This window comes from Idiotropiscis lumnitzeri, chromosome 6 (assembly GCF_059441095.1).
Source record: "Idiotropiscis lumnitzeri isolate Australia: NSW breed Sydney's pygmy pipehorse chromosome 6, RoL_Ilum_1.0, whole genome shotgun sequence".
Lineage (NCBI taxonomy): Eukaryota > Metazoa > Chordata > Actinopteri > Syngnathiformes > Syngnathidae > Idiotropiscis > Idiotropiscis lumnitzeri.
This window is the reverse complement of record NC_142396.1, coordinates 24,005,216-24,029,215: the sequence shown is the minus strand read 5'-3', so window position 1 is coordinate 24,029,215 and position 24,000 is coordinate 24,005,216. Positions and strand designations below refer to the sequence as shown.

The 24,000-nt window shown below is 41.5% G+C and overlaps 2 protein-coding genes and 1 long non-coding RNA gene across 6 annotated transcripts in view; 1 reads left to right on the top strand and 2 right to left on the bottom strand.

The window, feature by feature from the left end:
- Positions 1-4,891, bottom strand: part of plcg2 (phospholipase C, gamma 2) — a 68,375-nt gene extending 63,484 nt beyond the window's left edge. The window contains exons 1-3 of one of the 3 annotated variants that reach the window (XM_088298230.1): positions 4,695-4,891; positions 3,855-4,047; positions 2,527-2,676 (exon numbers count right to left, since the gene is read on the bottom strand). In XM_088298230.1, the coding sequence (XP_088154356.1) occupies positions 2,527-2,676; positions 3,855-4,038 (334 nt within the window). In that variant the 5' untranslated portion in view covers positions 4,039-4,047; positions 4,695-4,891. Of the gene's footprint in view, positions 1-2,526; positions 2,677-3,606; positions 3,753-3,854; positions 4,048-4,694 lie in introns of those variants that run through there. The other 2 variants (XM_088298228.1, XM_088298229.1) reach the window with 2 other exon arrangements.
- Positions 4,892-7,299: 2,408 nt separating this feature from the next.
- LOC148335947 (uncharacterized) lies at positions 7,300-8,299 on the top strand. Its single transcript, XR_015844139.1, has 4 exons — positions 7,300-7,336; positions 7,721-7,840; positions 7,930-8,105; positions 8,244-8,299. It is a non-coding gene; the product is annotated as an uncharacterized LOC148335947 (long non-coding RNA).
- A 4,624-nt stretch (positions 8,300-12,923) lies between these two features.
- Positions 12,924-24,000, bottom strand: part of meak7 (MTOR associated protein, eak-7 homolog) — a 23,915-nt gene continuing 12,838 nt past the window's right edge. The window contains exons 5-9 of one of the 2 annotated variants that reach the window (XM_088298487.1): positions 23,870-24,000; positions 22,967-23,153; positions 18,998-19,116; positions 17,273-17,452; positions 12,924-13,389 (exon numbers count right to left, since the gene is read on the bottom strand). The exon at positions 23,870-24,000 is cut by the window's right edge and continues 81 nt beyond it. In XM_088298487.1, coding sequence (XP_088154613.1) covers positions 13,261-13,389; positions 17,273-17,452; positions 18,998-19,116; positions 22,967-23,153; positions 23,870-24,000 — 746 coding nt within the window. In that variant the 3' untranslated portion in view covers positions 12,924-13,260. The remainder of the gene's footprint in view (positions 13,390-17,272; positions 17,453-18,997; positions 19,117-22,966; positions 23,154-23,869) is intronic. The other variant, XM_088298488.1, reaches the window with a different exon arrangement.

Genomic DNA, 24,000 nt, shown 5'->3' with positions numbered 1-24,000 from the left:
CCAGGCCTATTTTGAATGTATTTGCATTTTTATACTTTCAAAAATAACTTTGTTTTCTTGTGAATCAGTGTGCTGCAATGGTAGTAGAGTTACATGGAACATCACAAACTTCATGTTTCAACATCATGAATGCCTAAATACTCTTCAGAGAAAATATCCTGTATAACCGGTTAACCCTGTAGGATAAGTATATCAGATAAAATTGGTGCACATCCTGTTAGGTATGCTGTTTTAAAGGCTTGACAATTTTAGTGGACACGGGTGAATCGTTGCAATATTATTTAAAAACCACACAATAAAATAACAAAATATTGATTATTTCACTAACTGTGATGTGTGTGCAAAGTTTCATTGATGTTCACGAATATTTACACCAGTGATTCCAAACTAGTGTGCTGGAGCACATTAGTGTGCCATGGGAGCTCTAAAGGTGTGCCACAGGGAATTATCAAATTTCATTCAATTGGTAAGAAAATTGCTAATTTATAACAAATGATGTATCTTTGTCCAGCTATCTATGCCAGCAATTTATATTGACAAGCAGAACAAATAAATGACCTATTAGAACACAGAAAGTATGTAATTGACGTGTAACCACGTGAGCTGTGATATTTATTTAACTTATAATATGTGCCTTGGCTAGACAAAGGTTGGAATTACTGGTCTAGACCATCAAAATCAGTTATTTTTCTTGGCAAACAGCATGTCACTAAGGCAACAGCGTTCAACAGAATAAATAGCTTTGATTTTACTTGTCATCTTGAAAACTCCCACAGTTTCAAGACAATGGAATGAACTTTCTTGGAGTTATTTCAAATGTGACCTCCATGAAAGTCCAAAAACAAAAGAGTTAAAAGTGGCAGACTTCCTTTTGTCTTTAGCATATGGCTCCAAGAGACACATTTTTGGAGGGTTTGGGCTGTTAAATATGCCTGCAACATTTCGTAGATTTCTGTGAAACATACAACTGGGGCTGCTTCGTTGAAAATTTGTAGAGGCCGCTACATTCTCACACTAAAGTTAAATATTGGTTATTTTGCCAGGCCTGATGCGTGTGAAACGTTTTATAAGCTCTTGTGCATATTTAGAAATTCAAAATCAGCTGTTCTTTCTTGTCAAACAGACTTCACAAAAAAATCACAAGCAGCATGTTTTAATATAACAATATTACTACACGAGCCGCCCAAATATAATGAGGTAGATCTGGTTAACATGCTAGGAAAAAAAAAAAAAAAACAACAAAGATCAAGACATGTATTTCCTTTATGCAGCAGGTAGCGCTACCACGATAATGGGAAAAAAGTTCATACATGTCTGGATTCCCGTCCATCCATCCATCCATTATCTGTATCGCTTTTCCTCACAAGGGTCGCAAATGTGGAAAATGTTTCCCAAGATATGATAATCTCTGTCAAGTTAAAGGCAGCTTTTACATTCACGGCAATTCCAAATTGAAAAGTAAATTAAAAATAACGGACTTCCTTTTTGGTTTAGCATATGGCTCCAAGAGAGTTTTTTTGTCGGTCTCGGGTCTGTTACATATACCTAAAAAACAATTAAAAAGAAAAGAAATCACAATAAACAAATAAAAGGTTGATGCTTTGCCATTTCTGATGTGTGTGCAAAGTGTCATGAGTTTTGCTGCATATTTAGACCTGCAAAAGTAGCATTGTTTTCTTGGCGAACCGTGCGTTACCACAGCAACAGTGTTTCACAAAAAACTCACAAACTTTGTGTATCAACATCATGAAGGCCTAAACACTTTTCTGAGCAAATATGAGGTCAATCTGCTTAACCTTCTGGGAGAAAAAACATCAAAGAATGAAACGTGTATTTCCTGTCGGCGATACCACTACAATGAAAAATACATTCGTAGACTTGACTATCATCAAAGAATGAATTTAATTGGATTGGGGTGTATTCGGTCAATGGGCCAGGTTCAGTACATAAAAAAATCTTATTGCCACTAGTTGGCACAGTAAAGATTAGAAAATGTATTATATTATTTTATAATATGGAAAATGCTATTTTGGAAAATATGCATTAATTTATAGATGACATCAGGCTATTTATAGACATGAGAGTTTGGGGTTTTTGGGGCCAGTGCAGGGGAGTTATTAAACATTTCCTGTTTTGTCGTAAAGGAAATACGAAATGCAAAATTTGATGCCTATATAGTATTTTGAAAACTTTTCTCCCTGTTTTTGTCCCAGGTTATACAATGGTCCAACCGAAGTTTGGAGACAATCGGATGAATCTCTAGGACAAGAGTGCAAAAGCATAACTCTTGTTAATGTGCAAAAATGGGCCAAAATTGGACATTCAAAAAAAAAAAATCATAGTTCACTTCCTGTTCATTTTTGAGTATGGCAGCGATGGACTTTTTTTTTTTTTAATATGTTTTGGGGTACTGCCTCCCAATTCCCATAGGTCAAACGTCCCGGAAGCCAAACTGTATGCTGGAGTCCACTGTATATGTTCAAGGTTATAGCATTTAATATGTTCATATATAAGAATCATATTCACCTCCCAGACTCAAGGTGTTGAGAACAAACTGTGACCCATAGAAGATGGTAAAACAAGTATTGTCGTCATGTTTATCCTTGCCATCTTTGAACCGCTCAAAGTCTTTCGAATTTCTCCCAGGACGAACCTCTCGAATCTCAAATAGATCCACTGAAACACAGAAGAGCACATTTCCAGTATAATTAAGAGTTGATCATTAATATTTTGTAACATAAGCATTCACATTTATTCACTTTGTTTTCCCAACCACTGCTTCAGCTATGCACTATTTGGTAAACAAAAAATCAACACATTTCTAAATACCTTAGCCGGACGTAAAATTTTAAAAGCAAGTAATGTTGTTTTCACCAGTCAGTCTGTCCATCCATCTGTCCTGTCAGTCAGGTCCGTATGTCAGTTTGAATTGCTGAATACTCATACCGTTGCATAAACAGTCTATGCTGTTGTTTAGAGCCACAACCAGAGGAGGGCCATAGCCGCTCCTGCATTGTGATCTACTGTCTGCAGTGAGACTGTAGAAATTGCCACACACGTTTATTGTGTAAGACGAAGTCAATAAAAAAAAAGTTCTTTGCAATATCATGTTATATGCGCCCCCGCTAGCCCAAACATGACATTCGCATTTGTGGGAAATCAATTAAGCAGAAAAATTCACCTGTTTTTATCCAATTGATGGGACAGTGGGTAGTGGGCCTGTTAAGTGTCTGCATGCACCCCAGAAAGTAGGTAGTTATTCCCCTGGGTACAAACTATTATAATCACATCCATGTGTGTAAATGATTGACTGATTGACAGATAGAACCCATCCATCCATCAGTTATCTGAGTCATATTTCCTCACAAGGGTCGCGGGGAGTGCTGGAGCCTATCCGCAGATAGAACCCATCCATCCATCAGTTATCTGAGTCATATTTTCTCACAAGGGTCGCGGGGGTGCTGGAGCCTATCTCAGCTGTCTCCGGGCAGTAGGCGGGGGACACTCTGAATTGGTTGCCAGCCAATCGCAGGGCACACAAAGACAAACAACCTTTTGCGCTCACAATCACACCTAGGGACAATTTAGAGCATCCAATCAACCTACCTTTGGAATGTGGGAGGAAACCAGAGTACCCACGCAGGCACGGGAAAAACAAGCCAACTCCATACAGGAAGGATGGAGCCGGAATCGAACCTTGTACTTCTGAACTGTGAGGCAGACGTGCTATTGAGCCGTCCACCAACCCACTCCTTATAATAATTAACATGACAACATAGTAGCATTTTGATTTAAAAAAAATTGTCACTGTTAAGAACAAATACTACAACTTAATACAATGATAATGTACTCACAGACACCATCAGTCTTCTCAGCAGTGCGTGTCCAGGCCACCTGTTGTGTTTCCATAATGACTTGAACAGTGAGCCTCTCTGCCTTTTGCCTGAAGACCGTCATAACCATGCCCATCTCCATCTCCCGTTTGATCATGTTCTTCTTGTACTCTGTCATATCTCCCTGCTGGCCCCAGTGCGCCATCTCGTCAGCCTTGGCAGAAAAGACGGACATTTATTTGATGATAACTGCTGTGTGTGTGTGTGTATGTATATATATATATATATATATATATATATATATATATATATATATATATATATAAAATATATGGTGATTTGTCCCACATAAATCACAGAGTAGTATGTAATTTGTGGACGGGCAGTGCGAATGTTGAACGTCAAGCCAACCTTTTCTCACTATATTGTTACAACGTCGTGCTGCACTTGTTAATCATTCTATTTAGTCTGATAGAATGGTATTCACGAAGGCGTGGCTTTCTTTTTTTTTTTACAAAGTCGCCTTTCACAGCTTACGTCGCTAAAGCAGGAAATGCAAATAGCTAACTTAAATATACATTAGTTGACCCAATGACGTGACTGGCAAGATTGCGCAAAGACAAACGTTTCGAAATGAAATTAAGTCGTAATTCTTGTACTTTCCTCCACCTGCAGACCTTGCATTTCGCACTGCCGGGTTATCAATTGAGAACAACTACCGCGGCTGGTTATTCGAATGATCCAGCACTAAAGTCCTCGCTGTCAGCTTTACCACAGTGAACAAAATACTTCCTCTCGTTTTGCATATTTACTACGACGCTCGCAAAAATAATCGTTTAGAATTTCTTTCTAATTCCTTACCTTGCACGTCGAACAGATCCTTTGACGCCACACAGTAACAATTTTTTTTTTAATTATTTAATCATGCCTCCCACAATGTCAAATGAACCTCCGGGCGATAGTGTGTTGACAATGACATTTACAAAGCTGTTAGTTCCTCTATCTGACTGTACAAGGAAGTGAGATGCATAAGCCGGTATATAAAAAAAAAAAAGTCCGGAAGCAAGGGCGATATCTATGCAAAATAACACAACAGGCTTCGGACAAAAGTGCGCAGTATTTTAACTCCCCTACTGTAAATTACTTGCAGATGCAGTTCTACAGTATTTCATTTCAATCAACCATTTTAAATGTAAATAAAAATGACATTTGAACAAATTGAACTCAGAAAAGAGTATTGCTTCAACATAGTAAAGGTAAAAGCAAAATACTGTACAATTAGGTCCTCCAACATGACGACAAAAATAGAAAAAAAATCTATAAATATATTATAGATTTATATATAGATATCTATATGCATTTGACTGGCCAATTTGATGACCAGTTTTGATCTGCTCTTTTATCAGATCACCAAAAATTCAAAGTGACATGTCTACGTCATCCCTGCATTTGTCCGGCAACAAGTTCAAGGTGTACCCTGCCTCCTACCCGAAGACAGCTGGGATAGGCTGCAGCACGTCCGCAGCTCTCAGGAAGATAAGCGTCTTGGATAATGGATCCATATTTTGGAAAACTTAGTAAAAGTGAATCTTATGGAAAAAATGTGTTGGAATTTCTCAACAAGCAAATGCGAATTACCAGGGAATAAACCCCTAATTAACTCAATTTACTCAATGTGTTTGTTTTATGTTCAAGAAGGAAATAGTTCAAAGAGAGACTCAACAACTGATCAAAATTTGTTTTGATATTCTTTTCAATTCCCTGGAGTAGATGAACGCAGTCAAGAAAGAGTGTTTCTAAAATGTAGCCCTCTCAATATATAGGATCCCTCACTCTCGACAGTTTTTTTCTATAAGATGTCAAGTCATGTCATTATCCACACTGCTTATCCTGTACAGGGTCGGGGGAATGTGCTGGAGCCTATCCCAGCTAACTACGGGCGAAAGGCACACCACACCCTGAACAGGTCGCCAGCCAGACACAGGGCATAGACACCGTCACTGAGTCGGAACCGAACCCACGCTGGCCCATAACGCATGTTGGGTGAAATCATTCTTCCTCTCCTTCCCCGTCCAAGGTCCCTGTTTGGTCCCACGACGGATCCCACGACCAGGTGTCGTCCAGCATCATGAAACCTCCCTTGTCTTTTGCGTGAATGTTTCTGGGTGTCCTAAGTTAAATTTCCAATTGTTGTATCTTAATGTATGGGTGCTCCGCTACTGGGCCATCGTGACTGCGATGTGCAACTCTTGTGTCAAGTTTGTTGTCTTTGGCTTTACTGTGTATGAGGCAGAACTCAACACGTTTAAAATGAGGAATATATGAATGACAAGAGAATAACATAAAACCAGTAAACACAATCACTGATCATTTCTGTGCATGGCACTTCTAGTTTCATGTGATAAATCCTTAACACCCGCAGTAAATATGAACCTGCTAATGTTAATGATCAACATCTTGCCACGTAAATGCGTAAAATAATGCCACTAATATAATATAATCCTACACAGGAACACGCAATGTGAGAGAACTCACACTTCTCAGGTAAAAACTTTGCATGTGTGCTTATTGCTTTTATACTTGGTGGTGACATGGTGTACTCAAGATAATCTGAAAAGCACATCACATATGGCAAAATCAACACTCACTACCAGGTGCAGAATAGTAGTCTGTGTCCTACACATTGTTGGAATTTAGCTTTAAATCAATGTTAGAATTTAATTTTAAACCAATGTAAACTCAAATTATTAATCTGACTCCAATTTGTGACTTTACCCAACTCTCACTCATCCAACAATATGCGCGCTCGTTCTGCAATAGAAAGGTATCAGGAAGCCGGCATTTTCACGCACGAGTGGATTTATTCCTAATACACAAAACTTCTACATGCACCTGGGTCTCGGGTCCCTCTCAATACAACTCGGTACGCCTCTGTTGCCACCAGCAGACGTACTCTGCATCGGAGTTGCCCAGTAATGATTCATACTATACAATATGCAAATGGCACAGAGACAAAGGCATCCTGGCATGATTCTATTGGCTATGTGTATCCTGCAGTTAACTTTAGCTTGCTCTCATTGGGCTTTCTCCCCCGCCGAATCCCATGGCTCCTCCTGCGTGTGATCTTTTGATGGCTGCTCCTTCATCCACTGCCCCTCGAGTCATCTCGTCTCGCTCAGCACCGTCTGCTTCTAAAACATTCCATTCTTGCACATTCCTGCACCACATACCCTGTTCCGCTCCACCAGTCACACGCTCAGCACTTTACAGTCTCACTCTTTCATACACAGGATGCAGCAACATCTAATGAACTACGTTAAGCTCCAACTCTTATATTCCTTTACCATCGAGACGTCCCACCAATGCCTAGTGCGCATGCGCGCGCATGCGCATAACACGGATTGTTATTTCGCGGGAAGTGAGTTGCGTTTTGTCCTACCGATAGTGATTTCGCTGGAAGTTTGCAGCATTTTTTCTACCTCTGCATTGTGCGGTGAAAAGCGGTGAGTACTTAATGTTTTCATTTTCATTTGAGTCTTATTTGACGTATTCATTGTCTCAAAATACTTTGGGCGTGTGTTTCAGTTGCCTACATTTCTCACGCAGTTTATGTATACCATACTTGTTTGATATCGCCAGTAAATGTTCTCTTTGTAGTAATTCTGAGTTTCATTGTTGGTGGTTTTACTTAATTAGAAAGAAAACAAAAACAATGATCCAGTAAAAATGACCGAATATAGCCACTTAAAGTTAGTACTTCCAAACCTTATACAGATATGGCCTGACCGAGTATGCAGTTATGTATGTGCTCCTTAATGTTTCCTACTTTGCTTGTGAATTCATGTCAACTGTATCAGAAGGAAAATAGTTTGCAACTGTCATTGTAGTTATGGAGGAGAAGTGGGACAAAGTTTACAATCTTCTTCTTGCTGGAACATACCCACCTGGGTATGATAAAAGCAAGAAGCAAAACCTAAGAAGGTATGCCTCAAAATTCACTCTAAAAGGTCAGTATTTTCATTGTAACCAATCCCACGTGAAGCTCAGATCATTAGCAATTTAAAGTTATTAAGATTCTTATTTTTTCTTGATATAGACGGTGAACTCTTCTTTTGCTCCAGGAGAGCAATTAAAACTCAAGAGGAGTCCAGGAGGCTCTTCGAAGAGTTTCACTCTTCTCCTATTGGAGGGCACACTGGCACCCTTAAAACACGCAGTGCCTTATGTTGCCGATTTTATTGGCACGGCATGACTGTCGACATTGAGAAATGGGTATGTGGTACTATACCTTTCTGATTTGTTTGAGCAACATTTGAACAAGCATAAACACAGATTTACTGCAATATAGATTTTGTCTATGTGTATAGATTTTCGTGTTTGTATATGTCTTTGCTATCAATCTTTCCTAAGATCCAGGAATGTGACAAGTGCCAAAAAGTTGGCAAACCTCTCACTGTTGCGCTCCCGCTGCAGTGTATTAAGGTGAGTTGTAATCGTCTTTAACCATAGCCATAACCATAAATTATTTGTGTATGTATGTATAGCTGTATATATGTATATTTATTTATTTTATCAGGTGTCAGGTGTCTGGGAGCTCGTTGGCATCGATCTTACTGGACCACTTCCAAAGACTGCCAGTGGGTTCCAGTACATCCTGACTGCAACGGACTATTTTTCTAAATGGGTCGAGGCATACCCATTGGGAACGAAATCTGCTGCTGAAGTTGGTCTGAATATTTGCAAAATAATATACAGACATGGGCGCCCTGCAAGAAACCTGTCAGACCAAGGCAGAGAGTTCGTCAATGAAGTAAGCCTATTAATGAAAAAAAAATGCTCATGTTTGGCAAATTATTTTAGGATCTGCTTCAGTGATCATAAAGGAACACACCAACATTAAATGCTTATCCTTTGTGAGTGATTGTTGTATATACAGTTTGTCAACCAGGTTTGTGTTTCATGTGCGTATGAGTGATTTATTTACAAATTAGTTTCAATTGTCTTGAAGCTCAACACCAGGCTCTGTGAACTCCTGAAGGTAGAAAGGGTAGTCACAGCAGCATATCATCCGCAGACCAATGGTCTTGATGAAAAGACCAATGACAACATAAAAAGGTATGCTTTTCATTTCATATCGCAAATATCTGTGCCTTTCACAATTTCACATGTTTTGTTTCACTATATCTGCTTTTAGAGCCCTGAGGAAATTGGTTAATGCGCAGCAGAATGACTGGGACTTATACTTGGATGCCACCCTGTTCTCGTTGCGATCTAAAGTACACACCACCACCAAATATTCACCATTTCACCTGATGTATGGGAGGGAAGCACGATTTATATATATATATATATATATATATATATATATATATATATATATATATAACAATTTTTCTTAAATGGATACAATTTTATTGCATCTATAAAATTAAATAAAAATGTCCACAAAATCATGTATTGCAGTTTGCCGAAAACTTCATATTGTTTGGTGAGATAAAGGGGGTGCTGACCGCAGCCGAAGCTGTTGAGCAGGCTCGAAGACAGATAGCTTGTACCCTGCTAGAACATCAGGGTAAGTTTGGGACAGCTTTTATATTTTTTAGCTAGTTTTGTAACCACAACATGAATTACACAAATCATGTATTTACACCGATTAACAAAATGCCCTTGCTGTTTTTGTAGGCAACGCGGAAGACTACTGTGTGGTGCGCTCTATGATGGAGAGTGATGGAGAGTCCAGCATGATTGAAATGGTATATATATGATTGATTTCAAATTTTCATATGCATTGTTTTTATGTGTGCTTGTTTTTTACTTTTTAGGTGCAGTGTCATAAATGTACCAGGTGGGCCCATTTTCAATGTGCCCAATTTGTCCCCCAAGATGACCAGTCACACAGTGACTATTGTTGTAATAAATGTAAATAGTTGTGGACAAAACACTGTGGAGTTTGTTCTTCCATCTACTGTCTTCTCCCAATTGTTTAATTAATCCCATTAAACTGTCAGAACGGTCCTACCTGTATATATGCGTAAATATACTCCATAAATTAAACTGTCAGAACGTCCTACCTGTATATATGCGTAAATATACTCCATAAATTAAACTGTCAGAACGTCCTACCTGTATATATGTGTAAATATATCCATAAATTAAACTGTCAGAACGTCCTACCTGTATATAAGCGTAAATATACTGCATGAATTAAACTGTCAGAACGTCCTACCTGTATATAAGCGTAAATATACTCCATAAATTAAACTGTCAGAACGTCCTACCTGTATATAAGCGTAAATATAATGCATAAATTAAACTGTCAGAACGTCCTACCTGTATACAAGCGTAAATATACTCCATAAATTAAACTTTCAGAACGTCCTACCTGTATACAGTGAACCCCCGCTACTTCGCGGTTCACCTTTCGCGGGTTCAGTGCTTCGCGGGTCTAAAAAATATTCGGGAGCATTGTAGTTTCGGCGAGCGGCACAAGGGGGCGCTGAAGCGGTTAGACGGCGGGCGTGCGCCGAAGAGGAGAGTGGACGAAGAAGAACAGGTTCCCCCGGACACGATTGGTGGCGACGGACACGATCGGGGGCGACATTTCGCTTCGTTCGGGACCGTGCGTGAGCTCCGAAGGAGACCGGCCGGCGTGTGTAGCTGTCAAGCCGAAGAGAAACAACTTCCGCCCGGGCACCGGCGGAGCGCGAGGCTGTCAGTTATGAATGAATAAATAAATAAATGAAGAATGCCACCTTTCATTTCACTGTCATGATCCGTGCCTGTCATGCCGCGTGTGTTTTTGTTTTTTCAGCTGTGTGGGCGTTCCTCCAGCGATCGTCTCGCGCCATGTCGTCAGCTGCTGCGAGACGCGCTGATTACACTGACTATATTGTGATAATAAATATCTTTGTATCACCACCTTTTTTCCCGGGTCTGCGTTTGGAGAGTCCTGTTCAATCCTCCAGTTCTGCTGGAGGATCATAACATTCACAGGGCACACCGGACGGCATACCAGCAGGTAAAAGTCGAAGTAATTAAATAAATACAAAAAGAAGTAATTGAATAAATACAAAAAATAATGGCTGGGAAATAAAAAAATAAGTTTGAATAATGATTTGTTTTTTTGTTATAACATGAATTTCACTCTCTCTCTCTCTCTACCAGTATATATATATATATATATATATTTTATTTTTTTTTTTATTTTATTTTTTTATTTTTTTAAGCATTTTTTAAGGTGTGCCGCTACTTTGCACCTATATATATTTATATATATATATATATATTTATATATATATATATATATATATATATATATATATATATATAGGTGCGAAGTATATATATACACAGTGTTTTTTTTTTTTTTTTTTTTTGAAGGTGCGACGCTACTTCGCGGATTTTCAGTTTTCGCGGGTGGTCTCTGTCCCCATTAACCGCGATAACCGGGGGTTCACTGTATAAGCGTAAATATACTCCATAAATTAAACTGTCAGAACGTCCTACCTGTATATATGTGTAAATATACTGCATAAATTAAACTGTCAGAACGTCCTACCTGTATGTATGCGTAAATATACTCCATAAATTAAACTGTCAGAACGTCCTACCTGTATATATGCGTAAATATATCCATAAATTAAAATGTCAGAACGTCCTACCTGTATATAAGCGTAAATATACTGCATAAATTAAACTGTCAGAACGTCCTACCTGTATATAAGCGTAAATATACTGCATAAATTAAACTGTCAGAACGTCCTACCTGTATATAAGCGTAAATATACTGCATAAAATATCTGAAAGCGGACGGTGTAGTACTTTGGCTGTCAAATTCGCTTCCGGTAGGACAATTCGAGGGGGTAGGACATTTCGTCAGAACAGGCTGTCGAATCAGCCTACGGTAGGACGATTCGAGCGGGTAGGACATTTCGTCAGAACACCGGTGCAACGGCTGCTCTTTGCGCTGCTTGGACCACAACCCCAGGCTGCAACAAGCACGGTCACGCTTTTATAACGTACAGGTATAATGTATGCACCAGAAGCGTAACAACATGGTGATAAGCCTCGGTGTGAAAAAAAAAAAAAATGTGCCCGGACCCCTGCACTAAACAAAAGTGCATGCACATATACACACACGCACGCACGCACGCGCTTGGATGCACAGTCACTCGAGAAAACTGCTATTGTCGCCGAAACATGTCAGGTAACAAACCAACCTAAAACGATATTGTCTGCTATAAATGAATCAGTCAAGCAGCTGACCTCCGCTCACTGTGCAGTCAAACTGAAAGGAGAGTTACAAAGACGGACTTTTGGATAGTTTAACATTTTTGCTCGACGGCTCATTGGAGAAATCCAAAATAATTTGTACACTATACGACGCCAAATTCAAATACCATATTAGTATACGTCTTTGGTGTATCATTCAACTGTTTTTCCTGTATTTTACAGGAAAAAAATCTTATTCAAAGATCAAAGAAACCTATTAGAACAGTCTGAATAGAAATATACTTTAATATTTGTCCACATTAATTCCAAGATTTTACTCAAGTAAATAGCGTTGTAAAAAATTGTAATGGAAAAACATGATTAATCGTGATCAATTATGTAAAATTTTGCAATTAATTCGTTAAAAAATGTTTTTATATATATATATATATATATATATATATTTATGTCACTTTAAAAGATTGTTCAAGCTTTCTTTACAGTGTATGGCTTTGGGCTCCATAGACTAGCTCTAATTGAGGAATCACTTTTGTTTCCTTGGCAGAAGTCTATTAACTCCTCAACAAGGGAGACCACCCAGGGACCACCAGACACCAGCCCCACCCAAGTGACCAAATTGGCCAGCAAGTAGGAGGATGCAGGGACCCAACTGCAGTCTTGCACTCCTCTCTGCCAACCATCAGGCTCCACTGCCAACTCTAAACCAACCTTAGAAGAGCAAGAGGTCTCCTCTCACCAACGGGGCGGAAGGACAACAGCTAATGATCTGCATCAACTGTCCATCTATCAATCCAACCATCCATCAAAACTGTTTTCAGTTCAAGAATACAAGGCAATAATTGGAACTTGGCATCTTCATCAAGAAATAATGTCCTTTATTTATTTTTTTTTAAACACATTTATTAACGCTTACGTTAACATTTTAGAAAAAAAGAGTCTTGAGGGTTTAAAACTTGCATTGTGAACATAGGACAAGTATATTTGTAGAACTGCATTTAGATCCACCTTCTACATACAAGCTACTGAGACACTGTCAGACTTTAACGGCATTCCCACACATCATGCATTATAATAACAGGCTGACAAGACATGAGATCGCTTTTTAAAGGTAGATTAAAATACTATAGATGATGACAAATTCATGATTTGCATCAGATCTTTCATGTGTCCAGATAAAGTGACAGGAGGTTGACCTTTAGTGCTTCTGGTCTTCATCTGGCTCCCTGAGATCCTGGCTATGTAATTTCTTGCCCGTCATCTCCATCATGACCTGGACCTCTGGATCTATATCCAAGACACTCTTCTTTGCCTCACCTTGTTCATCCTGGAACAGAAAATAAAAAGACCAGATTACATTGATTTGTTTTACTGGTGGCAATTGAAAGGTTTGCAGAGAAGTGTATTCATAAAACGAGCTATTCTTGTGTGGTCGTAAGTGTCTACTATGTGCATACAATGTGTAGAGTGGGTTGCAAAACTATTTGTACACATAAACTAGCACTCAATTTCTCGGCAAAGCACAACGCTGGAATTTACAACAGCGCAAATTTGCCGGTCCAATTTAAAATCACTGTTCAATTGAGAATCCAAGTTCGAGACTGTTGGCTTTAGATAAGACATCAGGGCGGAAACTTTTGGTTTGTTTCATAGAAGCAGCACGCTACACGATGCTCTACATTGTAGAGACTACACAGACCGTTTTGCTCACCCCCCCTGCTAATTAGTCAAAATGCCGTGGCGCACCTATTTCTGTCAAGTGGCCATCCCAGAGCTGTATAATAACCAAAGCAAAGTCTTCTCAAACAGAGCAATTTGAGTCATCTGGTGAACATTTTTCAAGTTTCAATTTTGCAATGTCCATCGCAGCCTCCCCAAAAATCACAATGTCAGTTTTTTCCAATATCATGCAGCCGTACAAAATACTTGACGGGAGAATCGAAATTGCACAAGACACTAGCTTACGGAATAGACTTCAGGACGAACGGGATAAAAGGCCCCTTAATGAATAAACTTCGTGTTACTTCCGGAAATACGTCTTATTTGTCGGATATCTTATTGCATACGTTTTACTTTTCTACAATGTCAATTTCAGATGTCCTGTCTTTTAATAAAAGGATGGCAACTTATTATCGTTTTTTTTCTAAGATTCAATGATTAAGCAATAAAAAAACATTGACAGATTAAGTAATTATTGAAATAATCGATAGAAATGGGGCTCATATAAGAACTGGCTCTTACAGCTCCTATCAACTCAATACAAAGGAATGAAGAAATATAAATGAATCAAATGGCACCATTTCAATTTGCCATCCAACTAATAATTTACATTGTAAATATATTTAACATTTTATACACTACCACCTCATTCCGCTCTCCAAGGGCGCGAGTTAACAGTTCCGACAGTCAGCTATCTTGCCTTAGCTTGGGATACACATCAAGATTCTGAGCTATGGACAATGTAAAATAACAAAATAACAATGTCAATTCTTTCCCAAAACAATCAAATGAATGCTCTATACCTAGTGTGTGTTAATGTAGATGGCTTTTTTTACCGCTCCTCTGTCAACATAAGTGCACACGTCTCAAAGTGAAGCAACCCGGAAGTTGAATAACAAAAAAAAGATAGAAGAAATAACACGCTTAAAATGAACGCAACAATGCCACAAGTTGGCACTGCAAGACCACAACTTCCCATCTACACGCACAAACAAACCACAACAATGCCATCCATCCATCCATCCATCATCTGTATCGCTTCTCATCACTAGGGTCGCGGGGGGTGCTGGAGCCTATCCCAGCTATCTTTGGGCAGTAGGCGGGGGACACCCTGAACTGGTTGCCAGCCAATTGCAGGGCACACAGAGACGAACAACCATCCGCACTCACACTCATACCTAGGGGCAATTTAGAGTGTTCAATCGGCCTGCCATGCATGTTTTTGGAATGTGGGAGGAAACCTACGCAGGCACGGGGAGAACATGCAAACTCCACACAGGATGGCCGGAGCTGGGATTGAACCCACGCCCGATGCTGTCTCCCACTGTGAGGCCATCGTACTAACCAGTCGTCCACCGTGCCGCCCCAACACAACAATGCATCATATCAAATGCATTATAAAATAATTTTAAAAAAAAATGAAGATGACTACTTCGCGGATTTCACCTATCGCGGGTTATTTTTGGAACGTATCCCCCGTGATGAACGAGGGATTACTGTATTGATTTTTATTGATATTATTGATTTGTTGTTGCAATCATATATGTCATGATTAATTGATTTATTTCTATCGGGGTGCCCAATTTGGGTCCACTAGAGCCCCTATCCATATTGTTTACGATGACTCTCTCCTCTAACATACCTGATTTAAATGATCAGTTCATCAGCAAGCTTTGCAGAAGTCTGATAACGATATTGGTCATTTGAACCAGGTGTCTTTTGGAGCAATGAGACATCTAAAACATTGGAAAATTTTAATTCCTGTATTTACTACAGCATTAAAAAAAAAATCTTTGATACTCCGGCTATGTTGACACTGCAGCTGACAACTTATTTTACCCAGAAGCGACACATATCTGATTTTTTCATGCAGTGTGAACAGTACAATTCAGATTTTTTCAAATCCGTCCTGGATGTCTTTTGTATGTGGATATAAATCGGATATGTATGGGAAACATCAGCAGTATTAACCCTCCACACACAGTGGACCAAAACGTCATCAAAAGCCCATTATTTAGTCCGCACAGGCTGCGGAGAGAGTGCTCGGAGACTACTGACATTGTCCATGACGTTGTTTTGAGTAACAGTTGTTAACTTCACATTTGACTTTATTTCAATACCACTTGAAACATCAAGCATAAAGTGGATATTTGAGGTGTGAGTACTAATTCAGCCAGGCGAACGGTACATTTACCGTATTTTCGCAGCCATAAGGCGCACTTTAAAGTCCTGAAACTCGTCCAAAAAAGCCAGAGCGCCTTTTGAGGCGGAGCGCCCATTATGTGGACCAAGTGCACCGCTGGGCTGACTGCGAACATTAACTAACTGCACACTGCTTATATAGAGAGAAGGCGGGCGTGGCTAACGACAGCAGGCGGACGTGAGAGGGGAGATGGGCGTGAATGACAACGCAAAGACGCAGTGTAAAGCAGCCCCCAATGCCCCTATATGGGCAAACGTGTCTGCTAGCTCTGTTGTTAGGGCTTTCGCAAAAGCCGGCATCATGAGGAGCCGCACGCAGCAGCGACACGGGGAATCTGACAATGACGAGAGGGAACCTGGCGTGTTTGTGGGAGAACTTACCCAGCTGTTTATTTCTGATACAGAAGACGATTTTGATGGATTTGTGGATGATGACTGATTAATAATAATGTGAGTACATTGTTAAATAGTTCAATAAAATACAACCAAACTCAGTTTTGCTCCTGTTGCCTTTTTAAAAAACAGCTAGCCACGCTAGCCATGCTATTCTGTTTTAGTGTGCATGCATGTAAACTAAGGTATTGTATGGTAGGCTGGGAGGCGGAATTTTGCTCGGCCTACACTCTTATGCTATTCAGTTGATTTGGGGTGATAGTTTTAGTTTTGATGTAACACCGTGACCGCACATCGTTTGTTGATTAGTGACTTGCTCACACCGGCATTGTGTCGGCATCCCATCTGAGGGGCTGCGCGGCAACGAGACGGCGAGGCAGACTGATAATGACTCTCGTGTTTGGTGGAGAACGTGTCCAGCTGTTTATCTTGGATACAGAAGACTAGGACTTGGTGCATTTTTGGATGAGGACAACATCAGCACGTTGTTAAAAGCGGTTGCTCGGTTCTGTTTGCGCCCAATGATACAGTGCGTTCTATCTATGTATCAAATACAGAAATCGCACCCTCAACTGGTACTGCGCCCTTTGATACGGCGCATCTTTTGGCCGTAAAAATACGGTATCATCTTTAGTAGACGTCTCCATTAAATGAGGTGATCGAGGAGTGTTGCCTCATACTCCCATGTGATGTCTATTTATTAATTAAAAAAATTTTTTAATGCAAGTTACTCGACATTGTGCTTTGTGCGCATGTGTGTCATATAACATTTGCTTTTGAAATGTGAAAGAGTACATAAAAAGAATTGATTTAACAAAAAATATCAATTGGGCCTCACTCCCAGTGTGATCATTGCTTATTTGTCTTCAGATAATGAGAGAATCAGGCGCTCTCACCTCCTCCGGCTCAGAGGGCTTTCCTATTGCCCATACTTCCATTGAGTCCAAAATAAAGTCCTCGTCCCCCGAGAGTTGAGGGCTTCCAAAGGTTGTACACTTTGGCCGTGCACGGCTGTGACCATGCCCAAAATCACTATCCAACCATAGACCAAAGTAACTGTGCTGGCCGCCCATGCCCTGGTAAATAAAGAAACCATAAAACATTTGCCAAAAATGTTAAAAAAAACTTGTGAAATTGGACATTTAAAATGAATGATGCATAATTCAAATTCAAGCAATTCAAGAAGCACGGCAATAAAAAATTAAGAAGATTTTAACTTTCTTTTCATCAGTTGACCCACTGTTGTAAATTATACATGCACAGCTAAGGCCAAAATTATTACAACCCTTCTCCATACTTTATACAGTGCTGTGAGAAATTATTTGCTCCCTTGCTGATTTCTGAGTTTTTGCATAATTATCACTCACAAAAGTTTCATTTCGTCAAAACAATTTTAATATCACACAGAAACAACACAAGGATATATAAAATGCAGTTTCTAGATGAGGGTTTTATTTCCCACGGGGGGAAAACAATGCAAACCTTTTTGGCCCTATGTGAAAAAGTAATGTCTTCCCTGGAGAAAGAAAAAAAAGAGAGTTACACCATTGGCTGTCAATAGAACCAGTGTTTTCATAGAAGGAGCCACATCCCAAACCTGTAACTGATTACCACTAAAATTAGATAAATAGATGAAAATGCAATAATTATAGCCAGAAAATATTAGAAGTCACAAATTTTTTATTCTTTTCATGTCATAAGGTTGCTTCGTACATTCCATCAAAAAAAAAGATTCTCACCAGAATGTACTCTCAAATAAATAAAAATATAATAATCATATTCTGAAAATATCAGAAGAAAACCAATTATTAGCATTATTTTATTCACTTTATGTCATAGGTTTGCCCCATATACTGGAAAAATTCCATCACCTGCTGTAAAAAAACGTCACAGATTCTCGCCCAAATTTAAGTGAGGTCGATAAAAATATAATAATCATATTCAGAAAATATTAGAACGAAATTTGCAAAGAAAAAAAAAAATCACCGGACGGACTGCTGATTCCAATTTAGTTCAGGTTGATAAAAAAAAAAAGAGGGACGGATGCCCAGGCCGCTGACGAATTAATGTATCTGCAAAATGTAGTAAAATGCCCACCTCTGCTGCATATGCATTTTATTTTAAATATTTTAAGCATTGCAGTATTTTGAAATTGGAACGGTTAAACAGTTGCTCAACAATTTATTATTTTTATTATCAACTACATACAGTCTAAGTCTAATTTCAAATCATCGTGTTATCTTATGGTATGTCATGTTATCTAAAAATGATACTGCAGAACAATGTAGTGTACTATAATTTAATTATGTTTTTAACAATTGTTCATTATCACGACCGTTATTGACAATTTGCTTGGGGAAATCACATACTTTTACTGCCTCATACTGAGGGTACGTATAGTGTGCTTTTCATTTAAAGTTTGAACATTACCCTTACCAAATACAAAGTGCTTGGTTCTTAAAATCCAAGCACTGTGCTTGTCTGTAGGTTTTAGCATGTTTGGATCACAACAGATGCTGTACGTATTCACAAACTAAGGTGAATTTTTGGACATGTTCCTTTAGTCTCTTCTAGCCCAAATTAAGTTAAAGTCCAGTATGAGTTGTCAAATTTTGTCTCACCAGTCCGTTGGGCATGGTCTGCTGATTCTGGTTGAGGTACATGAAGTGTTGATTGTAACCTGTGGCTGTATGAACTCTCAGTCTGGGGAACACAGAGAACAGGAAACACCTGGAGTCACCTGCACAAGCACCAACACACAAAGGAAACACACAAACACACTTTGAAGATAAGGCACAAAAGCCAACAGACTACTCATCCATCTCTATCCATTATCAGAGCCAATATATATATATATATATATATATATATATATATATATATATATATATATATATATATATATATGCTGTCAAGTGATTAATTTTTTAAATTAATTAATCACAAAAAATCCATGATTAATTGTAATTAATCACATTTTTCAACTATTATATTATATACATTTTTACTATTTTTTATGAAGCTGTTAACAGATATTTACTTGAATAATATCTTGTAATTGATGAAAAATCACCCAATATGAAGTATATTTAATTCAAAGAATGTTCTAATAGCTTTCTTTGATTCTTAAATATGCTCTAAATGCAGACATCGAAACAGGCATTTTTCTTCTAAACATTTCTCAAAACAAAACCTACACCCATGGGGCTCGGGCTCAGCCCGAAGAGGCAACGTGGTCCCCCTCCACATGGGCTCACCACCTATGGGAGGGGCCAAAGGGGTTCGCTGCAATGTGAGTCGGGCAGTGGCAAGAGGCAGGGACCTTGGTGCTCTGATTCCCGGCTACAGAAACTAGCTCTTGTGACATGGAATGTCACCTCTCTGGCGGGGAAGGAGCCTGAGCTGGTGTGCGAGGCAGAGAAATTCCGACGAGATATAGTCGGGCTCACCTCCACACACAGCTTCGGCTCTGGTACCAGTCCTCTTGGAGGGGTTGGACACTCTTCCACTCTGGAGTTGCCCAAGGTTAGAGACGCCGAGCAGGTGTGGGCATACTTATTGCCCCCCGGCTTAGCGCCTGTACACTGGGGTTCACCCCGGTAGACGAGAGGGTAGCCTCCCTCCGCCTCAAGGTGGGGGGACGGGTGCTGACTGTTGTTTGTGCTTATGCACCAAACAGCAGTTCAGAGTACCCACCCTTTTTTGAGTCTATGGAGGGTGTGCTGGAGAGCGTTCCCCCAGGAGACTTCCTCGTTCTGCTGGGGGACTTCAATGCTCACGTGGGTAATGACAGTGAGACCTGCAAGGGCGTGATTGGGAGCAATGGCCCCCCCCAATCTGAACCCGAGCGGTGTTCTGTTACTAGACTTCTGTGCTCGTCATGGATTGTCGATAACGAACACCATGTTCAAACATAAGGGTGTCCATATGTGCACTTGGCACCAGGACACCCTAGGCTGCAGTTCGATGATCGACTTTGTAGTCGTGTCATCGGATTTGCGGCCGCATGCTTTGGACACTCGGGTGAAGAGAGGGGCGGAGCTGTCAACTGATCACCACCTGGTGGTGAGTTGGCTCCGATGGTGGGGGAAGATGCCGGTCCGACCCGGCAGACCCAAACGTATTGTGAGGGTCTGCTGGGAACGCTTGGCAGAATCCCCTGTCAGAAAGAGTTTCAACTCCCACCTCCGGCAGAACTTTGCCCACGTACCGGGGGAGGCGGGGGACATTGAGTCTGAGTGGACCATGTTTCGTGCCTCCATTGTTGAGGCAGCCGATCGAAGCTTTGGACGCAAGGTGGTCGGTGCCTGTCGTGGCGGCAACCCCCGAACCCGCTGGTGGACACCGGCGGTAAGGGATGCTGTCAGGCTGAAGAAAGAGTCCTATCGGGCCTTTCTGGCCTGTGGGACTCCGGAGGCAGCTGACAGGTACCGACTGGCCAAGCGGAATACAGCTTCGGTGGTTGCCGAAGCAAAAACTCGGGCATGGGAGGAGTTCGTTGAGGCCATGGAAAACGACTTCCAGACGGCTTCGAAGAAATTTTGGTCCACCATCCGTCGTCTCAGGAGAGGGAAGCAGTGCACCATAACACTATTTATAGTGGAGATGGGGTGCTGCTGACCTCGACTCGGGACGTTGTGAGTCGGTGGGGAGACCTCCTCAATTCTACCGACACGCCTTCCATTGAGGAAGCAGAGCCTGAAGACTCCGTGGTGGACTCACCTATCTCAGGGGCTGAAGTAACCGTGGTGGTTAACAAGCTCCTCTGTGGCAAGGCCCCGAGGGTGGATGAGATCCGCCCGGAGTTCCTTAGGGCTCTGGATGTTGTGGGGCTGTCATGGTTGACACGCCTTTATAACATTGCGTAGACATCGGGGACAGTGTCTCTGGATTGGCAGACCGCGGTGGTGGTCCCCCTTTTTAAGAAGGGGGACGAGGGTGTGTTCCAATTATAGAGGAATCACACTCCTCAGGCTCCCTGGTAAGGTCTACTCAGGGGTACTGGAGAGGAGGGTCCGTCGGGAGGTTGAATCTCAGATCCAAGAGGAGCAGTGCGATTTTCGTCCTGGCCGTGCAACGGTAGACTAGCTCTACACTCTCTACACGGTCCTTGAGGGTGCATGGGAGTTCGCCCAACCAGTCTACATGTGTTTTGTGGACTTGGAGAAGGCGTTCGACCGTGTCCCGCGGGGAGTTCTGTTGAGCGTGCTCTGGGATTACAGGGTACCGAGCCCCTTGATACGGGCAGTTGGATCCCTGTACCACCAATGTCAGAGTTTGGTCCACATTGTAAGTCGGATTCGTTTCCAGTGAAGGTTGGACTCCGCCAAGGCTGCCCTTTGTCACCGATTCTGTTCATAATTTTTATGGACAGAATTTCTAGGCGCAGTCGAGGCGATGGGTGGATCCGGTTTGGTGACCTCAGTATTTCATCTCTGCTTTTCGCAGATGATGTGGTACTGTTGGCTTCCTCAGGCCGTGATCTCCAACTCTCACTGGAGCGGTTCGCAGCCGAGTGTGAAGCGGTTGGGATGAAGATCAGCACCTCCAAATCTGAGACCATGGTTCTCAGTCGGAAAAGAGTGGAGTGCCTTCTCCAGGTCGGGGAGGAGTTCCAGCCGCAAGTGGAGGAGTTTAAGTATCTTGGGGTCTTGTTTACGAGTGAGAGGAGGATGGAGTGAGAGATCGACAGGCTGATCAGTGCAGCCTCCGCTGTGATGCGGACGCTGTATCGGTGTGTCGTGGTGAAGAGGGAGCTGAGCCAAAAGGCGAAGTTCTCGATTTCCCGGTCGATCTACGTTCCGACCCTCACCTATGGTTACGAGCTATGGGTCGCGAGCGAAAGAACAAGATCTCGGAAACAAGCGGCCGAAATGAGTTTCCTCCGCAGGGTGTCTGGGCTCTCCCTTAGAGATAGGGTGAGAAGCTCGGCCATCCGGGAGGGACTCAGTGTCGAGCCGCTGCTCCTCCACGTAGAGAGGAGCCAGATGAGGTAGCTCGGGCATCTGTTTAGGATGCCTCCTGGACGCCTCCCAGGGGAGGTGTTCCGGGGATGTCCCACCGGCAGGAGGCCCAGAGGACGACCCAGGGCAGGCTGGAGAGACTACGTCTCCCGGCTGGCCTGGGAACGCCTGGGTATCCCTCCGGCAGAGCTGGAAGATGTGGCTGGGGAGCGGGAAGTCTGGGCTTCCCTGCTGAAGCTGCTGCCTCCGCGACCCGACCCCGGATAAGCGGCGGATAATGGCTGGATGGATGGCATTTCTCAAAACCCCCGCACAGCAAGCCCATGCAAGCGTGTCCTAAATTTCGCGTGCTTGATGTTTTTTTCCGGTCTCGCAAGCGTCAGCGCTACGTCATAGGACTACATTGTTTATTAGGCCAAGATATTGAGTTTTAATCGCTCGTTAAAAAAATTGACGGCGTTAAAAAGGGGTTGGATTAATCCCATTAATAATGTGTTTTTCTGACAGCACTATATATATATATATATATATATATATATATATATATATATATATATATATACTATATATATATATATATATATATATATATATATATATAGGTGATCTGACAGATCCTCTTCTCACCCTGGAATTGCGGTTTGACTTCCCAGCTGAGGGAGGCAAAGCCACCAAAAACATATCCCTTTGTGTCTTTGATGAGCAGCAAGGTGGACCCACACTTCGTCAGACCTGCCACCATCCTTGTGAAGCTCTCGCCATGCAGCAGTGTGGAAAACACAAGTCTCCATGGTGCATTACATCTATCGGGCAACTGTGAAGTTTAAACATTTGCATGATGAAGCAATATGATAAGGATTGCAACACATTGCATTTTAACACAAAAAACGTCAAATCACTAACCCCATTTCGTACTGTATGTCTCGACATTAGAACTTATTCATGTACCTTCGAAATTTGCGTGATTACGAGGACAAGTGATACAATGAACATTCCTGTTTACTTCAAGGCACGGTGGCCCGACTGGTTAGCACGATGGCCTCAGTGTGAGAAACAGCATCGGGTGTGGGTTCAATCCCGGCTCCGGCCATCCTGTGTGGAGTTTGCATCTTCTCCCTGTGCCTGCGTGGGTTTCCTCCGGGCACTCCGGTTTCCTCCCACATTCCAAAAACATGCAATGGCAGGCTGATTGAACACTCTAAATTGCCCCTAGGTATGAGTGTGAGCGCGGATGGTTGTTCGTCTCTGCGTGCCTTGCAATTGGCTGGCAACCAATTCAGGGTGTCCCCCGCCTACTGCCCGAAGATAGCTGGGATAGGCTCCAGCACCCCCGCGACCCTAGTGAGGAGAAGCGGTACAGAAAATGGATGGATGGACGTTTACTTCAAATGTACTTTGTACATCTTTTGCACTCGGAGGGAGTCAATTTCAGTCCATCAATTTTAACCTCCAGAAAATTATTGCGGTTCAGATTGTTGCTTGGGTTTATGAGTTAAAATCAAGTGACTCGGCTTTTACTCAGACACTAACCTGCGGAGCAAGAAACATGAGAGTGGGAATATCCAACAGACACCGTAGCTCTTTCCAGGGTGTCTCCTTGCAAGGAGGCAACAAAGGGAGGTCTGGCTGCACACTTGGCCAAACGTTTAGTCCCTCAGCTA